At 50.4% G+C, this 27,120-nt stretch overlaps 1 protein-coding gene across 1 annotated transcript in view; it reads right to left on the reverse strand.

Annotated features, from left to right (window-relative positions):
* The window catches only part of LOC144673840 (uncharacterized), a 118,672-nt gene that overhangs the window by 11,240 nt on the left and 80,312 nt on the right, over nt 1-27,120 (reverse strand). The window contains exons 17-18 of the mRNA XM_078535482.1: nt 10,903-11,178; nt 7,170-7,445 (exon numbers count right to left, since the gene is read on the reverse strand). Of these exons, the coding sequence (XP_078391608.1) occupies nt 7,170-7,445; nt 10,903-11,178 (552 nt within the window). The remainder of the gene's footprint in view (nt 1-7,169; nt 7,446-10,902; nt 11,179-27,120) is intronic.

The following is a 27,120-nucleotide window of genomic DNA, read 5'->3' on the forward strand; positions in this document are numbered from 1 at the left end:
GACAGGTAGAGAATGGGGTTAGATACAGAGTAAAGCTCCCTCTACACTATCACCATCAAACACACCCAGGACAGGTACAGCACGGGGTTAGATACAGAGTAAAGCTCCCTCTACACCGTACAAATCAAAAACTCCCATGACAGGTACAGCACGGGGTTAGATAAAGAGAAAACCTCCCACTGCACTGTCTCCATCAAACACTCCCAGGACAGGTAGAGCACGGGGTTAGATACAGAGTAAATCTCCCTCTACACCGTCCCCATCAAACACCCCCAGGACAGGTATAGCACGGGGTTAGATACAGAGTAAACCTCCCTCTACACCGTCCCCATCAAACACTTCCAGGACAGGTACAGCACGGGGTTACATACAGAGAAAAGCTACATCTACACTGTCCACATCAAACACTCCCAGGGCACGTACAGCACGGGGTTAGAAGCAGAGTAAAGCTCCCTCTACACTGTCCACATCAAACACTCCCAGGATAGGTACAGCACGGGGTTAGATACAGAGTAAAGATCCCCCTACATTGTTCCGATCAAACACTCCCAGGACAGGTATAGCACGGGGTAAGATACAGAGTAAAGCACCCCCAACACTGTCACCATCGAACACTCCCAGGGCAGGTACGGCACGGGGTTAGATACAGAGTAAAGCTGCCTCTACACTGTCCACATCAAACACTCCCTGGACAGGTACAGCACGGGGTTTGATACAGAGTACAGCTCCCTCTACACTGTCCCTATCAAACACTCCCAGGATAGGTACAGCACGGGGTTAGATACAGAGGAAGGCTCCCTCTACACCGTCCCCATCAAACACTCCCAGGACAGGTACAGCACGGGGTTAGATACAGAGTAAAGCTCCCTCTACACCTCCCCAATCAAACACTCCCAGGACAGGTACAGCACGGGGTTAGATACAGAGTAAAGCTCCCTCTACACCGTCCCCATCAAACACTCCCAGGACAGGTACAGCAGGGGGTTAGATGCAGAGTAAATATGCCTCTACACTGTCTCCATCAAACACTCCCAGGACAGGTACAGAACGGGGTTAGATACAGGGAAAAGCTCCCTCTACACCGACCCTATCAAACACTCCCAGGACAGGTACAGCTCGGGGTTAGATACAGAGTAAAGCACCCTCGACACCGTCCCCATCAAACACTCACAGGACAGGTACAGCACAGGGATAGATACAGAGTAAAGCTCCCTCTACACCGTCCCCATCAAACACTCCCAGGACAGGTACAGCACGGGCTTAGATACAGAGTAAACCTCCCTCTACACCGTCCCCTTCAAACACTTCCAGGACAGGTACAACACGGGGTTACATACAGAGAAAAGCTACATCTACACTGTCCACATCAAACACTCCCAGGGCACGTACAGCACTGGGTTAGAAGCAGAGTAAAGCTCCCTCTACACTGTCCACATCAAACACTCCCAGGACAGGTACAGCACGGGGTTAGATACAGAGTAAAGATCCCCCTACAGTGTTCCGATCAAACACTCCCAGGACAGGTACAGCACGGGGTAAGATACAGAGTAAAGCACCCCCAACACTGTCGCCATCGAACACTGCCAGGGCAGGTACGGCACGGGGTTAGATACAGAGTAAAGCTGCCTCTACACTGTCCACATCAAACACTCCCTGGACAGGTACAGCACGGGGTTTGATACAGAGTACAGCTCCCTCTACACCGTCCCTATCAAACACTCCCAGGAGAGTTACAGCACGGGGTTAGATACAGAGGAAGGCTCCCTCTACACCGTCCCCATAAACCACTCCCAGGACAGGTACAGCACGGGGTTAGATACAGAGTAAAGCTCCCTCTACACCGTCCCCATCAAACACGCCCAGGAGAGGAACAGCACGGGGTTAGATACAGAATAAAGCTCCCCCTACATTGTCCCCATCAAACACTCCCAGGACAGGTACAGCACGGGGTTAGATATAGAGTAGAGCTCCCTCTACACTGACCCATCAAACACTCCCAGGATAGGAACAGCACGGGGTTAGATATAGAGTAAACCTCCCTCTACACTGACCCATCAAACAATCCCAGGACAGGTACAGCACGGGGTTAGATACAGAGTAAAGCTCCACCTACACTGTCGCATTCAAACACACCCAGGACAGGTTCAGCACGGAGGTAGATACAGAGTAAAGCTCCATCTACACTGTCCACATCAAACACTCCCAGGACAGGTACAGCACGGGGTTAGATACAGAGTAAATCTACCTCTACGCTGTCCCTATCAAATAGTCCCAAGACAGGTACAGCTCGGGGTTAGATACAGAGCAAATCAACCTCTACACTGTCCCAATCAAACACTCCCAGGACAGGTACAGCATGGGGTTAGATACAGAGTAAAGCTCCCTCTACACCGTCCCGATCAAACACTCCAAGACATGTACAGTATGGGGTTAGATACAGAGTAAAGCTTCCTCTACAACGTCCCTATCAAACACTCCAAGACATGTACAGTATGGGGTTAGATACAGAGTAAAGCTTCCTCTACAACGTCCCTATCAAACACTCCCAGGACAGGTACAGCACGGGGTTAGATACAGAGGAAAGCTCCCTCTACACAGTCCCCATCAAACACTCCCAGGACAGGTACAGCACGGGGTTAGATACAGAGTAAAGCTCCCTCTACACCTTCCCCATCAAACACTCCCAGGACAGGTACAGCCCGGGGTTAGATAGAGAGTAAAGCTCCCTCTACACTGTCCCCATCAAACACTCCCAGGACAGGTACAGCACGGGGTTAGATACAGAGCAAAGCTCCCTCTACACCGTCCCCATCAAACACTCCCAGGACAGGTACAGAACGGGGTTAGATACAGAGTAAAGCTCCCTCTACACTGTCTCCATCAAACACTCCCAGGACAGGTACAGCATGGTGTCAGATACAGAGTAAATCTCCCTCTACACTGTCTCCATCAAATACTCCCAGGACAGGTACAGCACGGGGTTAGATACAGAATAAAGCTCCCCCGACATTGTCCCCATCAAACAATCCCAGGACAGGTTAAGCACGGGGTTAGATACAGAGTAAAGCTCCACCTACACTGTCCCAATCAAACACACCCAGGACAGGTACAGCACGGAGGTAGATACAGACTAAAGCTCCATCTACACTGTCCCCATCAAACACTTCCAGGACAGGTACAGCACGGAGTTACATACAGAGTAAAGCACCCTCTACAGCGTTCCCATCAAAAACTCCCAGGACAGGTACAGCACGGGGTTAGATACAGAGTAAAGCTCCCTCTACACTCTCCCCATCAAACACTCCCAGGACAGGTACAGCATGGGGTTAGATACAGAGTAAAGCTCCCTCTACACTGTCCACATCAAACACTCCCAGGATAGGTACAGCACGGGGATAGATACAGAGTAAATCTCCCTCTACACTGTCCCCATCAAACGCTCCCAGGACAGGGACAGCACGGGGTTATATACAGAGTAAAGCTCCCTCTACACTCTCCCCATCAAACACTCCCAGGACAGGTACAGCACGGGCTTAGATACAGAGTAAACCTCCCTCTACACCGTCCCCATCAAACACTTCCAGGACAGGTACAGCACGGGGTTACATAGAGAAAAGCTACATCTACACTGTCCACATCAAACACTCCCAGGGCACGTACAGTACGGGGTTAGAAGCAGAGTAAAGCTCCCTCTACACTGTCCACATCAAACACTCCCAGGATAGGTACAGCACGGGGTTAGATACAGAGTAAAGATCCCCTAACATTGTCCCCATCAAACACTCCCAGGACAGGTACAGCATGGGTAAGATACAGAGTAAAGTACCCCCTACACTGTCGTCATTGAACACTCCCAGGACAGGTACGGCACGGGGTTAGATACAGAATAAAGCTCCCTCTACACTGTCCACATCAAACACTCCCTGGACAGGTACAGCACGGGGTTTGATACAGAGTACAGCTCCCTCTACACCATCCCTATCAAACACTCCCAGGACAGGTACAGCACGGGGTTAGATACAGAGGAAGGCTACCTCTACACCATCCCCATCAAACACTCCCAGGACAGGTACAGCACGGGGTTAGATACAGAGTAAAGCTCCCTCTACACCTCCCCAATCAAACACTCCCAGGACAGGTACAGCACGGGGTTAGATACAGAGTAAAGCTCCTTCTACACCGTCCCCATCAAACACTCCCAGGACAGGTATAGCAGGGGGTTAGACGCAGAGTAACTCTGCCTCTACACTGTCTCCATCAAACACTCCCAGGACAGGTACAGAACGGGGTTAGATACAGGGAAAAGCTCCCTCTACACCGACTCTATCAAACACTCCCAGGACAGGTACAGCTCGGGGTTAGATACAGAGTAAAGCACCCTCGACACCGTCCCCATCAAACACTCACAGGACAGGTACAGCACAGCGTTAGATACAGAGTAAAGCTCCCTCTACACCGTCCCCATCAAAGACTCCCAGGACCGGTACAGCACGGGGTTAGATGCAGAGTAAATCTCCCTCTACACCGTGCCCATCAAACACTCCCAGGACAAGCACAGCACGGGGTTAGATACAGAGCAAAGCTCCCTCTACAGTGTCCCCATCAAAGACTCCCAGAACAGGTACAGCACGGGGTTAGATACAGAGGAAAGCTCCCTCTACACTGTCCGCATCAAACACTCCGAGGACAGGTACAGCACGGGGTTAGATACAGAGTGAAGCTCCCTCTACACCGTCCCCATCAAACACGCCCAGGAGAGGAACAGTACGGGGTTAGATACAGAATAAAGCTCCCTCTACACTGTCGCCATCAAACACTCCCAGGACAGGAACAGCACGGGGTTAGATAAAGAATAAAGCTCCCCCTACATTGTCCCCATCAAACAATCCCAGGACAGGTTCAGCACGGGGTTAGATACAGAGTAAAGCTCCACCTACACTGTCCCAATCAAACACACCCAGGACAGGTACAGCACGGAGGTAGATACAGACTAAAGCTCCATCTACACTGTCCCCATCAAACACTTCCAGGACAGGTACAGCACGGAGTTACATACAGAGTAAAGCTCCCTCTACAGCGTTCCCATCAAAAACTCCCAGGACAGGTACAGCACGGGGTTAGATACAGAGTAAAGCTCCCTCTACACTCTCCCCATCAAACACTCCCAGGATAGGTACAGCACGGGGATAGATACAGAGTAAATCTCCCTCTACACTGTCCCCATCAAACGCTCCCAGGACAGGGACAGCACGGGGTTATATACAGAGTAAAGCTCCCTCTACACTGTCCCCATCAAACACTCCCAGGACAGGTACAGCACGGGCTTAGATAGAGAAAAGCTACATCTACACTGTCCACATCAAACACTCCCAGGGCACGTACAGTACGGGGTTAGAAGCAGAGTAAAGCTCCCTCTACATTGTCCACATCAAACACTCCCAGGATAGGTACAGCACGGGGTTAGATACAGAGTAAAGTACCCCCTACACTGTCGCCATTGAACACTCCCAGGACAGGTACGGCACGGGGTTAGATACAGAATAAAGCTCCCTCTACACTGTCCACATCAAACACTCCCTGGACAGGTACAGCACGGGGTTTGATACAGAGTACAGCTCCCTCTACACCATCCCTATCAAACACTCCCAGGACAGGTACAGCACGGGGTTAGATACAGAGGAAGGCTACCTCTACACCATCCCCATCAAACACTCCCAGGACAGGTACAGCACGGGGTTAGATACAGAGTAAAGCTCCCTCTACACCTCCCCAATCAAACACTCCCAGGACAGGTACAGCACGGGGTTAGATACAGAGTAAAGCTCCTTCTACACCGTCCCCATCAAACACTCCCAGGACAGGTATAGCAGGGGGTTAGACGCAGAGTAACTCTGCCTCTGCACTGTCTCCATCAAACACTCCCAGGACAGGTACAGAACGGGGTTAGATAAAGGGAAAAGCTCCCTCTACACCGACTCTATCAAACACTCCCAGGACAGGTACAGCTCGGGGTTAGATACAGAGTAAAGCACCCTCGACACCGTCCCCATCAAACACTCACAGGACAGGTACAGCACAGCGTTAGATACAGAGTAAAGCTCCCTCTACACCGTCCCCATCAAAGACTCCCAGGACCGGTACAGCACGGGGTTAGATGCAGAGTAAATCTCCCTCTACACCGTGCCCATCAAACACTCCCAGGACAAGCACAGCACGGGGTTAGATACAGAGTAAAGCTCCCTCTACAGTGTCCCCATCAAAGACTCCCAGAACAGGTACAGCACGGGGTTAGATACAGAGGAAAGCTCCCTCTACACCGTCCCCATCAAACACTCCGAGGACAGGTACAGCACGGGGTTAGATACAGAGTGAAGCTCCCTCTACACCGTCCCCATCAAACACGCCCAGGAGAGGAACAGTACGGGGTTAGATACAGAATAAAGCTCCCCCTACATTGTCCACATCAAACACTCCCAGGACAGGTACAGCTCGGGGTTAGATACAGAGTAAAGCACCCTCGACACCGTCCCCATCAAACACTCACAGGACAGGTACAGCACAGGGATAGATACAGAGTAAAGCTCCCTCTACACCGTGCCCATCAAACATTCCCAGGACAGGTACAGCACGGGGTTAGATACAGAGTAAAGCTCCCTCTACACTGTCCCCATCAAACACTCCCAGGACAGGTACAGCACTGGGTTAGATACAGAGTAAAGCACCCTCTACACCGTCCCCATCAAACACTCCCAGGAGAGGAACAGCACGGGATTAGATACAGAATAAAGCTCCCCCTACATTGTCCCCATCAAACACTCCCATGACAGATACAGCACGGGGTTATATACAGCGTAAAGCTCCCTCTACACTGTCCCCATCAAACACTCCCAGGACTGGCACAGCACGGGGTTAGATACTGAGTAAAGCTCCCTCTACACCGTCCCTATCAAACACTCCCAGGACAGGTACAGCACGGGGTTAGATACAGAGTAAAGCTCCCTCTACACTGTCCCCATCAAACACTGCCAGGACAGGTACAGAACGGGGTTAGATACAGAGTAAAGCTCCCTCTACACCGTCCCCATCAAACACTCCCAGGACAGGTACAGCACGGGTTTAGATACACTTTTCCATTCACAAACCGAATGGTCCTTTGGAATCGGACTTACCTGCTCATTCACGTAATTTTCGAACTCGTTCAGCATCTCCGTCTTTCGTTCTTCAATCTTCTTCTTGAACCTTTGGGTATAATGCTCAATGCATTTATCTATTTCTTGCTGCAATTTATATTCCAGACCAGGAAGTTCCCTCAGCAGCTCCTTTCCACTTTCTCGCATGTGCTTCTGAAATTCCTCCAGAACGCTCTTGGACTTACTTTCCAGACGCTTCCTCATCGAGTCTGGAGTGTTCCTCAAGATCTCATTGTTACTGTACACATGTCGCTCCTGAAGAACATGGAAAGCATTGTGTTAGGTTCAGAGTAAATCTGTCTGTCTCAGGAAAAGTGAGGAGGAACAAGAATGAGTGGACCCTGAGAGAGACATAGAGAGAGAGAGAGGACCCTGAGTGAGAGAGTTGGAGACGGAGATGAGCTAGAGACAGAGAGGAGCCACAGTGAGAGAGATAGAGATAGGGCTGAGCCAGAGAGAGAGAGAGAGAGCGGAGTCAGAGCGAGAAGGAGCGAGCTAAAGGGTGCGGAGTCAGAGAGGGGGAGAGAGCGGAACCAGAGAGATAGAGAGAGAGAGAGAGAGAGAGAGAGAGTGGTGCCAGCGTGAGAGAGAGAGAGAGAGAAAGGGAGAGAGATACAGAGTGAGAGAGGGAGAGATAGAGAACGGATACAGAATGTGGGAGAGATAGATATAGAGTGGAGCCAGAGAGAATGGAGCCAGAGTGAGAGAGAGAGACAGCAGATATAGCAGAGCCAGAGTGAGCAAGAGATACAGATTGAGATGAGCCAGAAAGAGAGAGCAAGAAAGGAGTCATAGGGTTAGAGAGATAGAGAGCGTGTGTGAGACAGCGAGGGAGAGAGAGAGAGAAAGAAAGATCAGAACCAGAGAGAGAAAGAGCAGAGGCAGGGAGAGAGGAAGACAGAGAGAGAGCAGAGCCAGAGAGAGATAGAGCAGAACCAAAGAGACAGAAAGAGAGTGCGAACAGAGCCAGAGTGAGACAGACAGACAGAGAGAGAGAGAGAGAGAGAGAGAGCACGGAGCCAGAGAGAGACAGAGACAGAGAGATAGAAGGAGAGAGGGAGCTGAGCCAGAGTGAGAGAAAGAGGGACTGCAGAACCAGAGAGATAGAGTGAGAGAGATTGGCGTCAGAGTGAGAGAACGAGACAGAGATCGAGTGGAGCCAGAGAGAGAGAGAGAGAGAGAGCGGAGCCAGAGTGTGAGAGATATAGATATAGAGTGGAGCCAGAGAGAGACAGAGATGGAGGGGGAGAGAGAGCAGAGTCACAGGGTTAGAGAGAGACAGGGGGAGAGAGAGAGACACAGAGAAAGAGATAGAGAGAGCGGAGCCAGGGAGATAGAGATAGAGTGGAGCCAGAGAGAGAGAGAGAAAGTGCAGCCACTGTGTGTGTGTGTGAGAGAGACAGACAGAGAGAGACAGACAGACAGACAGAGACAGTCAGACAGAAGGAGAGAGGGAGGGAGAGAGCCAAGCCAGAGAACAATGGAGCCAGAGAAGGAGAAAGAGAGTGGAGCCACAGAGAGAGAAAGAGAGCAGAGCTAGAGAGAGAGAGACCGAAAGAGAGAGAGAGAGAGCAGAACAACAGACAGATAGAGAGAACAGAGTCAGACAGAGAGAGAGAGCGGAGCCAGTGGTATATATAGAGATAGGGCTTGGAGCCAGGGAGAGAGAGAGACAGACAGAGAGAGGGAGAGACAAGAGGCAGAGGGAGAGAGAGGGACAGCAGAGGCAGAGACAGAGATAGAGAGCGGAGCCAGAGAGGCAGCGGGAGAGCGAGGGAAAGGAGGAGCGAGAGAGAGCAAGAAAGTTCAGCCACAGTGAGAGACAGACAGAGATAGAGTGGAGCCAGAGAGAGAGAGAGAGAGAGAGCGGAGCCTGAGTGAAAGAGAGAGAGCAAGAGAGAGAGTTGAAGAGAGCAGAGTCAGAGTGACAGATAGAGAGGGAGATAGAGAGAGAGCGCAGCCAGTGAGAAAGAGAGCAAAGCCAGAGTTAGAGAGAAATAGAGATAGAGTGGAGCCAGAGGGTGACAGAGAGAGTGGAGAGAGAGAGAGAGAGAGAAAGAAAGAGACAGAGAGCAGAGCCCGAAAGGGAGAGAGAGAGAGACAATGGGCACGAAGCCAGACAGAGAGAGACAGAAAGAGGGGGAGAGAGTAGAGAGAGAGTTGAGACACATTGAGAGACAGAGAGAAGTACAGTGGGGCCAGAAAGAGAGAGAGAGAGAGAGAGAGTGAGGGAGAGCGGAGCTAGAGTGAGAGAGAAATAGAGATAGAGTGGAGCCAGAGAGAGAGAGAGAGAGCAGAGTCAGAGAGCACGAAGCCAGAGAGAGAGAGATAGAAATAGTGAGAAAGAGAAAGACACACACATAGAGTGGAGCCAGAGAGAGTGCGAGAGATAGACAGAGAGACAGACCTAGAGTGGAGCCAGAGAGACCAGAGCCAGATTGAGAGAGAAATAGAGATAGGGTGGAGCTGTAGAGAGAAAGAGAGCGGAGCCAGGTAAAGAGAGAGAGATAGAGAAAGAGCGAGGAGAGAGAGAGAGAGTTGAGCCACATTGAGAAGCAGATAGAGATAGAGTGGGGCCAGAAAAAGAGAGAGAGAGAGAGACAGAGATAAGCCAGAGAGATAGAGAGAGAGAGAGAGAGAGAGTTCAGCCACAGTGAGAGACAGACAGACATAGAGTGGAGCCAGAAAGAGAAAGAGAGAGATAGAGTGGAGCCACAGTGAGAGAGAGAGATGGACTGGGGCCACAGCCACAGTGAGAGAGAGAGATGGACTGGGGCCACAGCCACAGTGAGAGAGAGAGATGGACTGGGGCCACAGCCACAGTGAGAGAGAGAGATGGACTGGGGCCACAGCCACAGTGAGAGAGAGAGATGGACTGGGGCCACAGCCACAGTGAGAGAGAGAGATGGACTGGGGCCACAGCCAATGTGAGAGAGAGAGATGGACTGGGGCCACAGCCACAGTGAGAGAGAGAGATGGACTGGGGCCACAGTGAGAGAGACAGATGGACTGGGGCCACAGCCACAGTGAGAGAGAGAGATGGAATGGGGCCACAGTGAGAGAGAGAGATGGACTGGGGCCAGAGAGAGAGGTGTGTGTGCGTGTGTGTGTATGTGTGCATGCATATGTTATACTCCCAGGACAGGCACACAATGGGATAAATACAGAGTAAAGCTCCCTCTACACTGACCACAACATTCATTCCCAGGACAGGTACAGCAGGGGTTTAGATACAGAGTAAAGCTCCCTCTACACCGTCCCCATCAAACACTCCCAGAACAGGCACAGCACAGGGTTAGATACAGAGTAAAGCTCCCTCTACACTGTCCCCATCAAACACTCCCAGGACAGGTACAGCACGGGGTTAGATACAGAGTAAATCTCCCTCTACACTGTCTCCATCAAACACTCCCAGGACAGGTACAGCACGGGGTGAGATACAGAATAAATAACCCTCTACACTGTCCCCAACAAACACTCCCAGGACAGGTACAGCATGGGGTTAGATACAGAGTAAAGCTCCCTCTACACTGTCCCCATCAAACACTCCCAGGACAGGTACAGCACTGGGTTAGATACAGAGTAAAGCTCCCTCTACACTGTCCCCATCAAACACTCCCAGGACAGGTACAGCACGGGGTTAGATTCAGAGTAAAGCTCCCCTTGCATTTTTCCATTCACAAACCGAATGGTCTTTTGGAATCGGACTTACCTGCTCATTCACGTAATGTTTGAACTCGTTCAGCTTCTCTACCTTTAGTTCTTCAATCTTGTACTTGAACCTTTGGGTATAATCCTCAATGCATTTCTTTATTTCTTGCTGCAATTTATTTTTCAGATCAGGAAGTTCCCTCAGCAGCTCCACTTCACTTTCTCCCACATGCTTCTGAAATTCCTCCAGAACGCTCTTGGACTTTCTTTCCAGACATTTCCTCATCAACCCTGGAGTGTTCCTCAAGATCTCATTGTTACTGTACACATGTCGCTCCTGAAGATCATGGAAAGCATTGTGTTAGGTTCAGAGTAAATCTGTCTGTCTCAGGAAATGTGAGGAGGAGCAAGAATGAGTGGACACTGAGAGAGACATAGGGAGAGAGAGAGGACCCTGAGTGAGAGAGTTGGAGACAGAGATGAGCTAGAGACAGAGAGGAGCCACAGTGAGAGAGATAGAGATAGGGCTGAGCCAGAGAGAGAGAGAGAGAGAGAGAGCGGAGTCAGAGTGAGGTAGAGATGAGCCAGAGAGAGTGAGGCAGAGAGAGAGGTACCAGAGTCAGAGAGAGAGAGATAGAGATGAGCCAGAGAGAGAGAGAGAGAGAGAGAGAGAGAGAGAGAGTGTGAGGGAGAGACAGACAGAAAGACAGAGAGAGAGAGGGAGGGAGATAAAGAGTGCGGAGGCAAAGAGAGGGAGAATGGGACCGGAGAGATATAGAGAGAGAAAATGGAGCCAGCGAGAGAGAGAAAGGGGGAGAGAAAGAGAGACAGAGACAGAGAGAGAGAGTGCGGAGCCAGAGAGATAGAGGGAGAGAGGATGGAGCCAAATTGAGAGAGAGATAGAGATAGTGTTGCCAGAGAGAGAGCTGAGCCACTGTGTGTGTGTGTGTGTGTGTGAGGGAGAGAGAGAGAGGGAGAGAGATAGAGTGGAGCCAGAGAGAGAAAGAGAGAGGTAGAGCTCCCTCTACACTGTCCCCATCAAACATTCCCAAGACAGGTACAGCACGGGGTTAGATACAGAGTAAAGCTCCCTCTACACTGTCCCCATCAAACATTCCCAAGACAGGTACAGCGCGGGGTTAGATACAGAGTAAAGCTCCCTCTACACTGTCCCCATCAAACACTCCAGGACAGGTACAGCACGGGGTTAGATACAGAGTAAAACTCCCTCTACACTGTCCCCATCAAACACTCCCAGGACAGGTACAGCACGGGGTTATATACAGAGTAAATCTCCCTCTACACTGTCCCCATCAAACACTCCCAGGACAGGTACAGCACGGGGTTAGATACAGAGTAAAGCTCCCTCTACACTGTCCCCATCAAACACTCCAGGACAGGTACAGCACGCGGTTAGATACAGAGTAAAGCTCGCTCTACACTGTCCCCGTCAAACACTCCAGGACAGGTACAGCACGGGGTTAGATACAGAGTAAATCTCCCTCTACACTGTCCCCATCAAACACTCCCAGGACAGGTACAGCACGGGGTTAGATACAGAGTAAAGCTCCCTCTACACCGTCCCCATCAAACACTCCCAGGACAGGTACAGCACAGGGTTAGATACAGAGTAAAGCTCCCTCTACACCGTCCCCATCAAAGCCAGAGAGAGAGTGTGAAAGAGAGAGAGAAAGAGAGAGAAAGAGAGAGAGACATAGAGTGCAGCCAGAGAGACCAGAGCCAGATTGAGAGAGAAATAGAGATAGGGTGGAGCCGTAGAGAGAAAGAGAGTGGAGCCAGGTAAAGAGAGAGATAGAGAGAGAGCGGACCCAGAGAGAGATAGAGATGGTGGGGGAGAGAGAAGCCAGAGAGATAGAGAGAGAGTTCAGCCACAGTGAGAGACAGATAGAGATAAAGTGGAGCCAGTAAGAGAGGGAGAGTGTGGAGAAAGAGAGAGCGCGGACCCTGAGAGAGAGAGAGATAGAGATAGTGGGGGAGAGAGAGAGAGGGAGAGAGAGTGAGCTTGAGTGAGATATAGAGTGAGAGAGAGATAGGTAGAGATAACGAGAGCAAAGTCAGAGAGAGCGGAGTCAGAGAGATAGAGAGAGAGCAAGAGGTAGAGAAAGAGAGATAGAATGAGAGGGATAGGGAGAGAGAGTGGAGCCAGAGTGAGAGAGAGCAGAGCCAGAGAGAGAGAGAGAGAGAGAACGGAGCCAACGGGAGAGAGAGAGAGACAGAGAGAGCAGAGCCAGAGAGAGCGGAGCCCCAGTGAGAGACAGATATAGAGCGAGTGAGCGAGAGAGAGAGAGAGAAAGTTGAGCCACAGTGAGGGATTGATAGAGATTGAGTGGAGCCAGAGAAAGAGACAGAGCAAGAGAGAGAGATAGAGAGAGCAGAGCCAGAGTGAGAGATAGAATGAGAGTGATAGAGATCGAGAGAGATAATGAGAGTGGAACCAGAGAGAGAGCGAAGGAAAGAGAGAGAGGAGCCAGAGAGGGGGAGAACAGAGCAAGAGTGGGAGACTGATAGAGAGAGAGTGAAGCCAGAGACAGAGACAGAAAGAGAGAGCGGAGCCAGAGTGAGAGAGAAATAGAAATAGAGTGGAGCCAGAGAGAGGGGGGTGGGGGGGGGACAGAGAGAGCGAGGGGAGAAAGTTTAGCCACAGTGAGAGACAGATAGAGTTAGAGTGGAGACAGAGAGAGAGAGAGAGAGAGAGCGGAGCCAGAGTGAAAGCAAGAGAGAGAGTTGGAGAAAGCAGAGCCAGTGTGAGAGATAGAGAGAGGGAGATAGAGAGAGAAAGCGGAGCCAGTGGGAGAGACAGGCATAGAGTGGAGCCAGAGAGAGAGAGAGAGAAAGAGAGGGGAGAGAGAGAGAGAGAGAGAGAGCAGAGCCTGAAAGAGAGGCAGAAAGAGGGAGAGGGAGTCAGAGAGAGAGAAAGAGAGAGAGAGAGGGCAGTGCCAGAGTGAGAGAGGGCAGAGCCAGGAAGAGAGAGAGAGGGAATGGAGCCAGAGGGAGAGAGAGAGAGAGAGAGAACAGGGCCAGAGCGAGAACAGAGCCCAGGTGAGAGACAGATATAGAGTGAGAGAGTACGAGAGAGAGAGAGAAAGTTGAGCCACAGTGAGAGACAGATGTAGGTAGAGTGGAACAAGAGAGAGAGAGAGAGCGCAAGAGAGAGATAGAGAGAGCAGAGCTAGAGTGAGAGATGGAATGAGAGTGATAGAGATGGAGAGAGATAACGAGAGAGGAGCCAGAGAGAGGGATAGAGAGAGGGGGATAGGGAGAGAGCGGAATCAGAGAGAGAGAGAGAGAGAGGGAGAGAGGGGGAAGCCAGAGTCATAGAGAGAGAGAGAGAGAGAGGTGAGCCACAATGAGAGACAGATAGAGTGGAGCCAGAAAGAGAGAGAGAGAAAGCAGAGCCAGAGTGGGAGAGAAATCGGGATAGATTGGAGCCAGGGAGAGAGAGAGAGCGGAGCCAGAGTAAGAGATAAAGAGGGTGAGAGAGAGATAGATAGAGCTAGAGGGAGATAACGAGAGCAGAGCCAGAGAGAGCGCAGAGTCAGAGAGAGAACGGAGCCAAAAATGGGGTGAGAGCGCGAAGCAAGGGAGAGAGAGAGCGTAGCCAGAGTGACAGAGAATTAGAGATAGAGTGGGGCCAGAGAGAGGGAGAGACAGAGAGAGAGAAGAGAGAGAGAGAGAGAGAGAGAGAGAGAGAGAGAGAGAGCAGAGCCAAACAGGGAGAGAGAGGGCTGAGCCAGAGTGAGAGATAGAGACAGAGAGCAGAGCCAGAGAGAGAGTGGAGCCCGAGTGAGAGACAGATAGAAAGCGAGAGGGTGAGACAGAGCGAGAGAGAGACAGAGCGAGAGAGAGAGAGTTGAGCCACAGTGATAGACAGATAGAGATAAGAGTGAAGCCAGAAAGAAAGAGAGATCAGTCAGAGGTGGAGAGAGTGAGCAAGAAAGAGAGAGAGATAGAGACAGCAGAGCCAGAGTGAGAGATAGAGAGGGAGATAGTGATAGAGAGAGATAATGAGATCAGGGCCAGAGAGAAAGTGGAGCCAGGGAGAGAAAGAGAGAGAGAACGGAGCCAGAGAGTGAGCAAGAGAGGGAAAGCGAGTGCGAGAAAGAGCGCGAGAGAGAGTTGAGCCACAGCGAGACAGATAGAGGTAGAGTGAAGCCAGAAAGAGACAGAGAGAGAGACAACCCAGAGGTAGAGCGAGAGACAGCAAGAAAGAGAGAGAGAGAGATAGAGAGAACAGAGCCAGAGTGAGAGGTAGAAACAGTGAGAGAGAGAGTAGAGCCAGAAAGAGAGAGAGAATGGAGCCAGAGGGAGAGAGAGATAGAGTGGAGCCAGAGAGATAGAGAGCAGAGCCAGAGTGAGAGACAGATAGATATAGAGTGGAGCCAGGGACACAGAGAGAGAGAGAGAGAGCGAGAGAGCAGAGCCAGAAAGGGAGAATGGGAGAGGGAGAGACAGAGAGAGAGCAAAGCAGAGCCAGAGAGAGTGAGTGGAGCCAGAGTGAGAGACAGATATGCATAGAGTGGAGCCAGCAACAGAGGGAGAGGGAGAGAAAGAGAGAAACCAGTGTGAGAAGGAGTGAGGGTGTGCAGCCCAGCAGAAGCTCAGTCTGTCGGTGAACTGCATTCTGATATTACAGTATACCTGGGCTTTAACTCCCCTGAGTTTTCCAGACCACTGTGACTTGTAATTCTCCATGCTTGTCTGTGTGTGTGCATATGTGTTTATACATGTGTATGTGTGGGTTTCAAAGGTCAAGATGTGGGTTTACCATTTTAAAGATTTTTATACCTTTATCTGGCTGGGTTTTTAATTGAATAAAAAAGAACCACTTTTGTTTTAAACTAAAGAAAGCTTGCCAAACTAGTTTCTTCAGAATCAGCACATAAATGGTTAAGCACAGACAATTAGTAAATTCCATCATCCTTACAAATTCACAAAAAACTCTGTTACAGTCAGACTTGGAGTGGTATCATAGAGGAGTCATTTGAACTCCTGCTCATATGGCTGTAACTAGTCTTAATAAATGAACCCATATGTTTACCCAAACCCTCAAGAGTGATTGGTTTTGTGTCTCGTACAGTAAATAAGCTCATTCTAACAAGGTGACGGTTATGCAGCACTGGTCAGACAGGTAGCAGCAGGATTAAGTACAGGTACGACATGGTGAACAGCCTTACATATTGTGCTATATGGGCATGAGAAGACCCTTGATGTTTTGGTCAGACCGTGATGAAGTTACAGGGTCGGAGAGTGTTGAAAACGCAGCATGGTGACTGTGAAGAAAAGCTTTGGAGACAGAGTGCCGAGCTAGTGCTCAAGTAAAGAGCTGGACAGATCCCTCATGGTGAGATGGCAATGCGTAGCCTGTTAGTTCCGTGAGTGGGACAGCACATCGGGAGGACCAGCACCAGGTTAGCTCAGTCAGGAAAGGCGAGTGACCAGGGTGTGGGCCGGATGAATAGTGAGCAAGGGAGAGTCAAATAAAAAAAAGTCATAAAAATTAGGGCAGAGAAGGTTGCGATTATAAGGGGCGGCTTCAGGATTTCTGAACAATGAATTGAAAAAAAAAAGCAAAGACGCAAATATTCTGTGCTGCGTTTCCGCCACAACTCGACTTTGTGGGTGTAGCTTCAGAAAAAGTACTTTAGGAGCAGGAAGGTAAAGGAGATATGGTCAGAATTTCCACAAAATTCCCCAGCTTGAATTGGGATGCAGCTGACCTACTGTCCGAATTCAAAATGTTTAAACAGCGTACAGAGCTCTGGTTTCTTGATTCAGGTGTGTCTGAACCAGACAAGCAGGCCATAAAAATTCACCTAGCAATTGGGAATGAAGGCTTACACAGGCTGAACACGTCAGGATTAACAGCAGAAGAGCTATAGGGTCCCCAAAAGATATGGACTACATCGGAAGATCGGTTCAGAACCAGGTGAAACTTCTGTATTCATTGACCAGAGCCCATGTCACTTTGACTACAGCCTACAGAACCCATAAGCCACTTCATCAGCAGATGCAGGGGAAAGGGTATGTACTGTGATTTTTCAGATGCTGAGCTAGCAGAGAGAATTGTTGAGCTGGTGATCGCATCCACTCGCATGGAAGCATTCCAGAAAGATCAAAACGTATGGCATTGAAGAGCTACCCAAGGTTGGATGGAAATACGAAGTGATCGACGAAGCCCACAGGCGCTAAGTACAGCCCCAATTGTAGACACACACACTAGAACACCCAAACCTAGCAAGACATGTGGAAGGTATGGACCTCTGTATGCACAATGGAAATCCCCAGATTTCCATCGATTCTGCAAGGTATGCGGCAGAAGGGGTCATTGGCAGTGGGAGTGCACTAGAGCAAAGGCTGATGCGGCTACAAAGAGACGTGCACTGATCCAAACAGGCCGTACACAATGGGTACCTTCCAGTAATAAGAATTACCATCCTGTCAGAATCATAGACATGAGGTGACTGATGAACCAGAAAATGATGATCGGCACAGCACATGGTGACCACATGTTTCACACCGTCAATCTTGTGCAAAACGTAGATATCAGCACATTGTCCAGAGTGTTTGCCAAGATTCAAACTATCTGGCCTAAGAAAGTTGGTAACAGCTCATTATTGACCAAGACTGACACAGGGGGCAAGTGTCCACATACTAACTCTGTGGATTCTAAAAGACATGTTTCCACGCACAAGGACGGCCATGGCGAAACCTACTACTGTGAAGCTTTCAGCGTACAACGTTTCACTAGTTCCATGTACAAGATCCATTGGCCTGGAGTGCCAGTACCATCAATACTCCAGGGTGTCAGAGACGTTCTACATCATGCAAACTGAAGGTCCGGCACTTGTGAGTCTGCCAGCATGCTGTGACCTCACACTGGTCACAATCCATGGCATGAATCAGATATCACCAGGCAGATCAAACTCAGAAACTATTCCTATCGCCTCAATACATGACCTAACAGTGAAACATGGAGAACTTTTTTGATAATAAGGTAGTTCAAGGTAGTTGCAACATTAAACTTGCAGGCAAAAGCAAGTCCGTCGATTGATCCACCATGTAAGTGCAGCAACCCCTTACAAGACAAACTGAAAGTTGACTTAGACACAATGGAGTGAGACAGAATCAATTGAAGAGTGCAAGAGCACACGGACTGGTGAAGCTTGATCATGTGACATAACGAATATATCTCAATCCCTGGTGTTTAAACGCAGCTTTGAAATGTTGTCATCACAAAATACTCACATTCGAAGAGTTAAATTTGAGGTTTGCAGGTGCAAAAGTCTTCTTGATGCTTAATGCCCAGCAAGTTTGGGTTCCGTCAGGTCATTCAGCTCCTGACCTCATTGCAGCCTTGGTTCAAACATGGACAAAAGAGCTGAACTCCCGAGGTGAGGTGAGAGTGACTGCCTTTGACATCAAGGCCGCATTTGACAGTGGGGCATCAAGGAGCCCTAGAAAAACTGGAGTCAATGGGAATCATGGGGAAAACTATCCACTGGTTGGAGTCATACCTAGCACAAAGGAAGATGGTTGTGGTTGTTGGAGGTCAATCATCTCAGCTCCAGGACATCGCTGCAGGAGTTCCTCAGGGTAGTGTCCACGGCCCAACCATCTTCAACTGCTTCATCAATGACCTTCCTTCCATCATAAGGTCAGAAATGGGGATGTTCACTGATGATTGCACAATGTTCAGCACCATTCGCCACTCCTCAGATACTGAAGCAGTCCATGTCCAAATGCAGCAAGATCTGGATAATATCCAAAGAGCTTAATGCATTTCATACCCCATTCAGGCGATACTATTTTCAATGACTTCCTTTCAGGCTATTAGGAAGGATCTCTTTCAAAGCATTACATTCACTGTACAGGAATGCATCCATTTCGCAGATGATATCGCTGTTTTTAGAAGAAGAAAGCAAGGGCGTGACCATAATCTGCATTTCTGCCAATGGAAGATGGCTGCTCTGTGCATGGGCACTGTGCCAAGCATGTGCAGAACAGCAATAACCATCATTCCTGTGCATCCAGCCTGCCAGTAAACCTCTGTTCTTGCATGAATAGTTCCTTCCTATCCCTTTAGCACTGATTTTTTTCAGGACTCATGTCAGTGCTCAGACAATGGTGTAGTGGGTTGAAGCACCTGCCAAGTAAACAGGAGATATTGAGTTTGAATCTCAGAGGTGCCTCTGCCAAGAATGCAAAAAAATTAGCAAACCTTTAAACTGATTTGTGTTACACTTTCATGTTGGCCAGTGTCACTTAAAGTCTTGTATCATTCCTATTTTGCAAAGCTTGCTGCCCGAGAAGTAGAGAAGGTTGGACTCAACTTAAACTTGAAAATTAAATGTGAAACTTGTCCAACAGCAAATATGTTGTATTAATTGATGCATATTATCAATTTGCAAAAACTAAAACTGACTTGTATGAGTAAAATGTGTGAATTGCTGAAGCAATTACTTATTATTGTTTACTTATGTTACTTTAAGTAATTAAATTGACATGGGCAAAGAATGATGAATGGGAATGTCGTCTTTAAATACCAAGTGCAGATGTAGGGGTAGAAGCTACAGGATAAGGGCAGAAAGCAGAGCAATGATTATTTGAGCAGTGCCGTATTTGGCCTTGGCCGCTGCTGACTCCATTGTTCTCTATAAGGAAGCAACAGAATTGACTGATATAGTCGAATGGTATAGGGAGTGACAAGGTATTGGAGGTGTAGGCAGGCTTAAAAGTGGACAAATCTCCAGGTCCAGATAATTTGTGTCCCAGGCTGCTGAGGGAAGCAAGGGAGAAGATTGCAGGGGCTCTGACCTGAATTTTTAATTCCTCTCTGGCCACGGGGGAGGTGCCAGAGGACTGGAGAACAGCTAATGTGGTTCCGCTGTTTAAGAAGTGTTGTAGAGATAAGCCAAGGAACTACAGGCCAGTGAGTCTCACGTCAGTGGTAGGGAAACTATTGGAGAAAATTCTGAAGGAGAGAATCTATCTCCACTTGGAGAGGCAAGGTTTGATCAGGGATAGTCAGCATGGCTTTGTCAGAGGGAGGTCATGCCTAACAAATTTGGTTGAATTTTTTGAGGAGGTGGCCAGGTGTGTAGATGAGGGTAGTGCAGTTGATGTAGTTTATATGGATTTCAGCAAAGCCTTTGACAAGGTCCCACATGGGAGACTTATAAAGAAGGCAAAGGCACATGGGATACAGGGTAATTCAATAAGGTGGATTCAAAATTGGCTTAGTTGTAGGAGACAGAGGGTGATGACAGAAGGATGTTTTCGTGACTGGAAGCCAGTGTCCAGTTGCATACCACAGGGATCTGTGCTCGGTCCCCTATTATTTGTCATTTATATAAACGACATAGGTGACTATGTGGGGTGTAGGATTACTAAGTTTGCGGATGACACAAGATTGGCCGGGTGGTTAACAGTGAGGTTGAGTGTCTTGGGCTACAGGAAGGTATAGACGGGATGGTCAAATGGGCAGATAAGTGGCAGATGGAATTTGACCCTGAAAAGTGAGGTGATACACTTTGGAAGGGGTAATTTGACAAGGAAGTATTCAATTGACGGCATGACACTAGGAAGTTCTGAGGGACAAAGAGACCTTGGCGTGTATGTCCATAGATCTCTGAAGGCGGAGGGGCATGTTAGTGGGGTGGTGAAGAAGGCATACGGAACACTTGCTTTTATCAATCGAGGCACAGATTACAAAAGTAGGGAGGTCATGTTGGAGTTGTATAGAACCTTTGTGAGGCCACAGCTGGAGTGCTGTGTGCAGTTCTGGTCGCCACATTATAGGAAGGATGAGATTGCACTGGAGGGGGTGCAGAGGAGATTCACCAGGATGTTGCTTGGGATGAAACATTTAAGTTATGAAGAGAGGTTGGATAGACTTGGGTTGTTTTCGTTGGAGCAGAGAAGACTGAGGGGTGACCTGATCGAGGTGTACAAGATTATGAGGGTCTTGGACAGGGTGGATAGGGAGCATCTATTCCCCTTAGTTGAAGGGTCAGTCACAAGGGAACATAAGTTCAAGGTGAGGGGCAGGTGGTTTAGGGGGGATGTGAGGAAAAACCTTTTTACCCAGAGGATGGTAACGGTCTGGAATGCGCTGCCTGGGAGGGTGGTGGAGGTGGGTTGCCTCACATCCTTTAAAAAGTACCTGGATGAGCACTTGGCATGTCATAACATTCAAGCTATGGGCTAAATGCTGGTAAATGGGGTTAGGTAGGTATGTCAGGTGTTTCTCACGTGTCGGTGCAGACTCGATGGGCTGAAGGGCCTCTTCTGCATTGTGTGATTCTGTGGCTCTGCGTGTCCGACATTGGCTGTGATGTTGGCAGCAAACGCAGCCTTTGTTGAAACAAGACTGGGGAAGGGTGCACATCGATACATGACAGGGGAAGACTGGGGAAGGGTGTACATCGATACATGATGGGGAAAGACTGGGGAAGGGTGCACACAGATACATGACGGGAAGACTGGGGAAGGGTGCACACAGATACATGACGGGGGAAGATTGTGGAAGGGTGCACATCGATACATGATAGGGGAAGACTGGGCAAGGGTGCACACAGATACATGACGGGGGATGGAGAGAGACTGGAGAAGGGTGCACACAGATACATGACAGGGGAAGACTGGGGAAGGGTGCATACAGATACATGACTGGGAAAGACTGGGGAAGGGTGTACATCGATACGTGATATGGGAAGACTGGGGAAGGGTGCACACAGATACATGACTGGGAAAGAGTGTACATCGATACATGATAGGGGAAGACTGGGGAAGGGTGCACACAGATACATGACAAAGGAAGACTGGGGAAAGCCACACACAGATACATGACGGGGAAAGACTGGGGAAGGGTGCACACAGGCACATGCTGGCAGAGGGAGGTGCAGAATTGGGCGCGAGTCTCTTATAGAAGGACATCATCGAGTTGGGGCCAAAGTGTGAGGATTGCAGAGTGAAGAAGCGCTTCAGCATACATTGTTGATCTTCCAATGATAGTCCTTGTCAATGCACATGGAGGGGGTGGGCAAGTCAGGTTAGTGTCAGCTGTGCCAGCATGTTCTGCACAAGGCATGGTGATAACCTCACGCATGTCGGTCCAGGGGGTTTCTGACATAATACTGGGCTGCAGATGACACAGTCACACTCAGGGGAGGCATCTGAAGCCTGAAATTCGGGAATAGGTCATGCAGATGTGGGCACTCAGTGGTCTCACGGTGGGGGTGACTCTATATGTCACTGTGCAATAGGCCTCAGGATGGGGATTCATAAGGTTCTCATGGGGTATAGGCACATCTACCTCAAATGATTCAGGGGTAAGACAGGGATATGCACCACAATGACAATGGGATCAAGGATTACAGGGGGAGGACGGAGAGTTATTGGAGGGAGGGAAACCTGAGCATTATGCTTCTCCAGGGAGAGGTTTCCACAGTCACACAGAGAGGGTTGAAGCTGGCCTGGTAGTAAAACCTCAGGATGACCATCCTGCAACTTGAAGCTCAGGTGCAGTAGAAAATGAAACTACCAAATAACTTTGGTGGGGAGGGCTCTGTGAACTTCTGGGAGGAGTGGATCATTGCACTGTGGGGCTTATTAAAAAGGCACCCAACTAACTGGTTAAGAGAGGTGCACAGCTTAGGCACGTAAGGAGCCTTTCAACGACAATGCAGGAAATCAGAAGCCTTAAATAGTAAAGCACATTGATGGAAAATTAATCCCTGATTCGTGCCACTAATCCTTGTAATAACACCCTTGTCGCAAGCATGGAAATCTACCAGAGCAATATTGAAGCAAAGTCAAACAGGCAACTGGACAAACTGCAGGTTTTCGTTTGAAGCAACACTTCGGAAGCTTGGCACTGGCAGGTCCAGGCAAATTAACCCCAGAACCCCGGAGGGAATCTCATTCCCCCACTGAACATTTGCCATCATAAATATTCCAAAGAAAGTAGCCTTAGAGTGCGTGAAATGAGAACCCTGGGATAGACAGTCAGCAGCACCTAAAGGAGAGTGTGAGAGGAGGACACCTGGACAGGCAGTCAGCAGCACCTAGAGGAGAGTCTGCGAGGAGGACACTGGGACAGACAGTCAGCAGCACCTAAGATCAAGTGTTGCAGGAGCGACACCATGGTCCTGCCATGGCAAGGTCGGGATGGAAGGGCGATAACCAATCGCAATCCGAATTCATACCGTGGGTTACCTATCACCGTCCGAGTCACGGTGAACCACAGCGACGAAGGAGGATCACCTATGGATCGGGGCTTCTTCACCAGGAGGATCCTGTTGAAGGCGTGCGGCTTCCAAGCTACGGAGATCTTCACCCTGCACGACTCCCGCAAAGGTGGTTATTTCGATGTGACGTTCAAGCGAGTGGCAGACTGCGTCCGGCTCCTGAGGGCGTTCGAGGAGAAGAGAGACCTGCCGGAGATGAAGATCCTGACGGCGGAGCCGCACTTTTCTCTGCCGTTGCAACGGGAACGTGAGGTGATGGTGCATGTGTACAACCCCTTCGTCCCTGTCGCCGACGTGGTCACCTTCCTCACCAGGTACTTCGATAAGGTGGGGAGCGGCACCGAGATTCGAGACGACTTGGGGATCTGGACAGGCAAACGCCTGTTTAAGGTCACGCTAAAGACCGATGGTAAGGGGGCCATTTTCCACCCTCCCTCCAGTTTCGCTATCGGGGGAAACCGGGGCTACCTGGTCTACGCTGGGCAACCCAAGCATTGTCGCTCATGCGGCAAGGCTGGTCATGTGGCGGCCAACTGCAGCGCCTCCCTCTGCAAGATCTGCAAACAGGAAGGGCACCAGACAAAAGACTGCAAACAGGCCAAGTGCTGCAACCTGTGTGGCGAGGCAAGTCACCTCTACAGGACCTGCCCCAAACGCTGCCGTACTTACGCACAGGCAGCCAAAGCCGACCAGGGGGAAGCAGAAGAAATGTTCCGTGTCACTCCAACCACCAAGGCCCCCAGGGAGCTCAACGGGACAAAGGAGGACACAGAGAGAGACAAGGTGGAGAAAGAGATTGAGGCAACAGAGAGCCAATCAACAGCACTACCCCCTGAACCTTCCAGTCCTCAGGACAGCGAATCAATGGAGGAGGAGGCAGCAGTGGAAAAGCAGCAGGGGGAGTGGCGGACGGTGAAGAACAAGAAAAGTAAGAGGGAGCGAAGAAGAAGCAAAGGCGTTTCCCAGAGAAGCGGCAAGAGGCGTCTCCCATCCGACACGGATGACAAGGGCAGCAGCTCTTCGGATGATGAAGTGCCAGAGCGGCACCGACAGAAGAGGCGGCAAAGCTCCAGGGCGTTGGAGGACGAGACACCCGAGCTCCAGAAAATTGGAGACAACAAGGAGACCAGCGCACCCCAACTTTGCCTGCAACCTGAGGAGGCCAGTGCACCACAGCCCCTGGAATCTGGGAGCAGTGAGGCAATCATCGCACCCCAGCTCCAGGAAGCCGGGAACAGCAACCCCCCAGAGGGGGTGAGTTTTGGAGAAGCTTCTCCAGCAAAGGTCACCTCAAAACCCGCTCACTACGTGAACCTCCAGATGCCACTGGAGCAGAACACGGCCAAGGAGATCTACCTCAGCCCATCCAAAGTGAAGGAATTTGAGCTCACTACGGGTATGAAGGAGCAGACTAAAGGTCTGGGACTCTCAGAGACAGTGGGTTTGGTAGGAGAATAAATGCTTTAATATGGGTTTAAAGATTGTATCCATAAATGTGCGTAGCATTAAATCTACTACGCGATGTGTTGCGACCTTGGACTACCTAGCCAAGGTCAAAGCTGACCTGTTGTTTCTGCAGGAGTGTGCGATACCGCACCTCAGCTCCTACAGGCAATGGTCACGATGGTGGTCCCACGGGCCATCGATCTGGTCGGGCGGAAACGACTCTCGTTCCTCCGGCCTGGGTATTCTGCTGCGGGGAGGCAACTTCACCGTCTCCGAGGTCAAGGAGGTGGTGGGCGGGCGACTCCTGGTAGCAGACGTAATGTACAAGAACGCTCCACTCCGGTTAATTAACGTGTACGGCCCGGCACAAGGGGCTGAGCGGCTGGAGGTTTTTCAGCAGCTCCCACTGCTGCTGGCGACCTCCAGGCCGGTCATTCTGGGCGGGGACTTCAACTGCATCATCGATGCGGCTGGACGATCCGGCAGGGCCGGAAGCAGATTGGACGCTACGTCCAGATCCCTGATGGAAACAGTTAAGGATGCCAAGCTGCACGACGTCTTCAGCAACCCTGCAGACGGAGCGCAGCGTAGATACACCTGGTCGCGGCCAGACGGGTCCATTCGTTCCAGGATAGACTTCCTGTTTGTGTCCCGTGCATTCACAGTCAGATCCACCGACGTCAAGCCGGTGTTCTTCTCTGACCACTGCCTCCTACTGGCGGACTGCCACTTGGAGGAAGACCTGAGGGTGGGCAGGGGGGCATGGAAGCTAAATGTGCAACTGCTGACCCCAGAGAACATTGAGGAGCTCAAGAGGGATTACAAAGGTTGGAGAACCGTGAAACCCCTCTTTGAGTCCCTGACACACTGGTGGGAAGTGATCAAGGGAAGCATCAAGAGGTTTTTCATCCGCAAGGGCACCCAGAAAGCTAGAAAGGAACAGAGGGAAATGTCCCGACTCCAGGAAAAGATGCAGAATCTGCTCCGGCTGCAGTCGATGGGGGTCGATGTCAAGGAGGAGCTCCAAGAGGTGAAGGGCCAGCAAGCCTCGCACTTTGCCTCGGAGGCCTCCAAGATCATCTTCCGTTCCAGAGTCCGCTCCGTGGAGCAGGATGAGACGTGCTCACGTTTCTTCTTCCAAAAGGTACACAGAGAGCGCTCTGTGATCAGCAGCCTGAAGGAAGAAGACGGCTCAGTAAAGTCATCTCGGTCCGACATTCTGAGGATCAGCAAATCCTTTTATGCCGGTCTGTATGACGTGAAGCCCACGGACAGCACGGCCTCCCAGTCCTTCCTGTCCTCTATCACGGAGGTCTTAGACCACAGTACGCGGGAGAGCCTAGACAAACCGCTAACTCCTGACGAACTGACTAAGGCCCTCGAGTCCTTCGAGAAGAGTAAAACCCCCGGAAGCGACGGCCTGCCGGCGGAGTTGTATTCGGCTCTGTGGGACTTGATCGGCCCAGACCTGCTAGAAGTGTACGAGAGTATGCTCCTGGCCGGCAGCATGTCAGAATCCATGAGGAAAGGCATCATCACCCTCATCTACAAGCACAAGGGGGAAAGGGAGGAAATTAGAAATTGGCGACCCATTTCACTGTTGAATGTGGACTATAAGATTCTGTCCAAGGTCATCGCCAACCGGGTCAAATCCGCTCTGGAATTGGTGATTCACCCTGACCAGACCTGCTCTGTGCCAGGCAGGAAGATCTCTGACAGCCTGGCGCTGCTCAGGGATACGATTGCCTATGTACAGGACAGGGGTGTGGATACCTGCCTCATCAGCTTGGATCAGGAGAAGGCCTTTGACAGAATATCGCACACCTACATGGGGGATGTGCTCTCCAAAATGGGGTTTGGGGAGGGAATTCGAAATTGGATCCAACTGCTCTACACTAACATCAGTAGCGCAGTCTCAATCAATGGGTGGGAAACAGATAGCTTTCCGATTAAATCTGGAGTCAGGCAGGGCTGTCCTCTCTCGCCTGTCCTTTTCGTGTGCTGCATAGAACCCTTTGCCGAGTCCATCAGGAAGGATCCGGGCATAAGAGGAGTGACGATCCCAGGCAGTGGAGGCACTCAGGTAAAAGCCTCCCTGTACATGGACGACGTCGCCGTCTTCTGCTCGGATCCGCTGTCGGTGCGCAGACTGATGCACGTCTGCGACCAGTTCGAACTGGCCTCGGGAGCCAAGGTAAATCGTGGGAAGAGCGAGGCCATGTTCTTTGGGAACTGGGCTGACCGATCCTTTGTCCCCTTCACTGTCAGGGCTGACGGCCTGAAGGTGCTGGGGATATGGTTCGGAGGGACCGGGGCATGCGTTAGAAACTGGAAGGAGCGAGTGGCTATGGTGAAAAGGAAACTGGGCATGTGGGAGCGACGCTCCCTCTCCATTGCGGGTAAGAACCTGGTCATCAGGTGTGAGGTACTCTCGCTGTTGCTGTACGTGGCGCAGGTCTGGCCCATTCCACACTCCTGCGCGATGGCGATCACTCGAGCCATCTTCCGCTTTATCTGGAGGTCGAAAATGGATCGTGTCTGCAGGGACGCGATGTACAAGCCTC

The sequence above is a fragment of the Cetorhinus maximus genome, unplaced genomic scaffold, assembly GCF_964194155.1.
Source record: "Cetorhinus maximus unplaced genomic scaffold, sCetMax3.hap1.1 HAP1_SCAFFOLD_488, whole genome shotgun sequence".
NCBI lineage: Eukaryota > Metazoa > Chordata > Chondrichthyes > Lamniformes > Cetorhinidae > Cetorhinus > Cetorhinus maximus.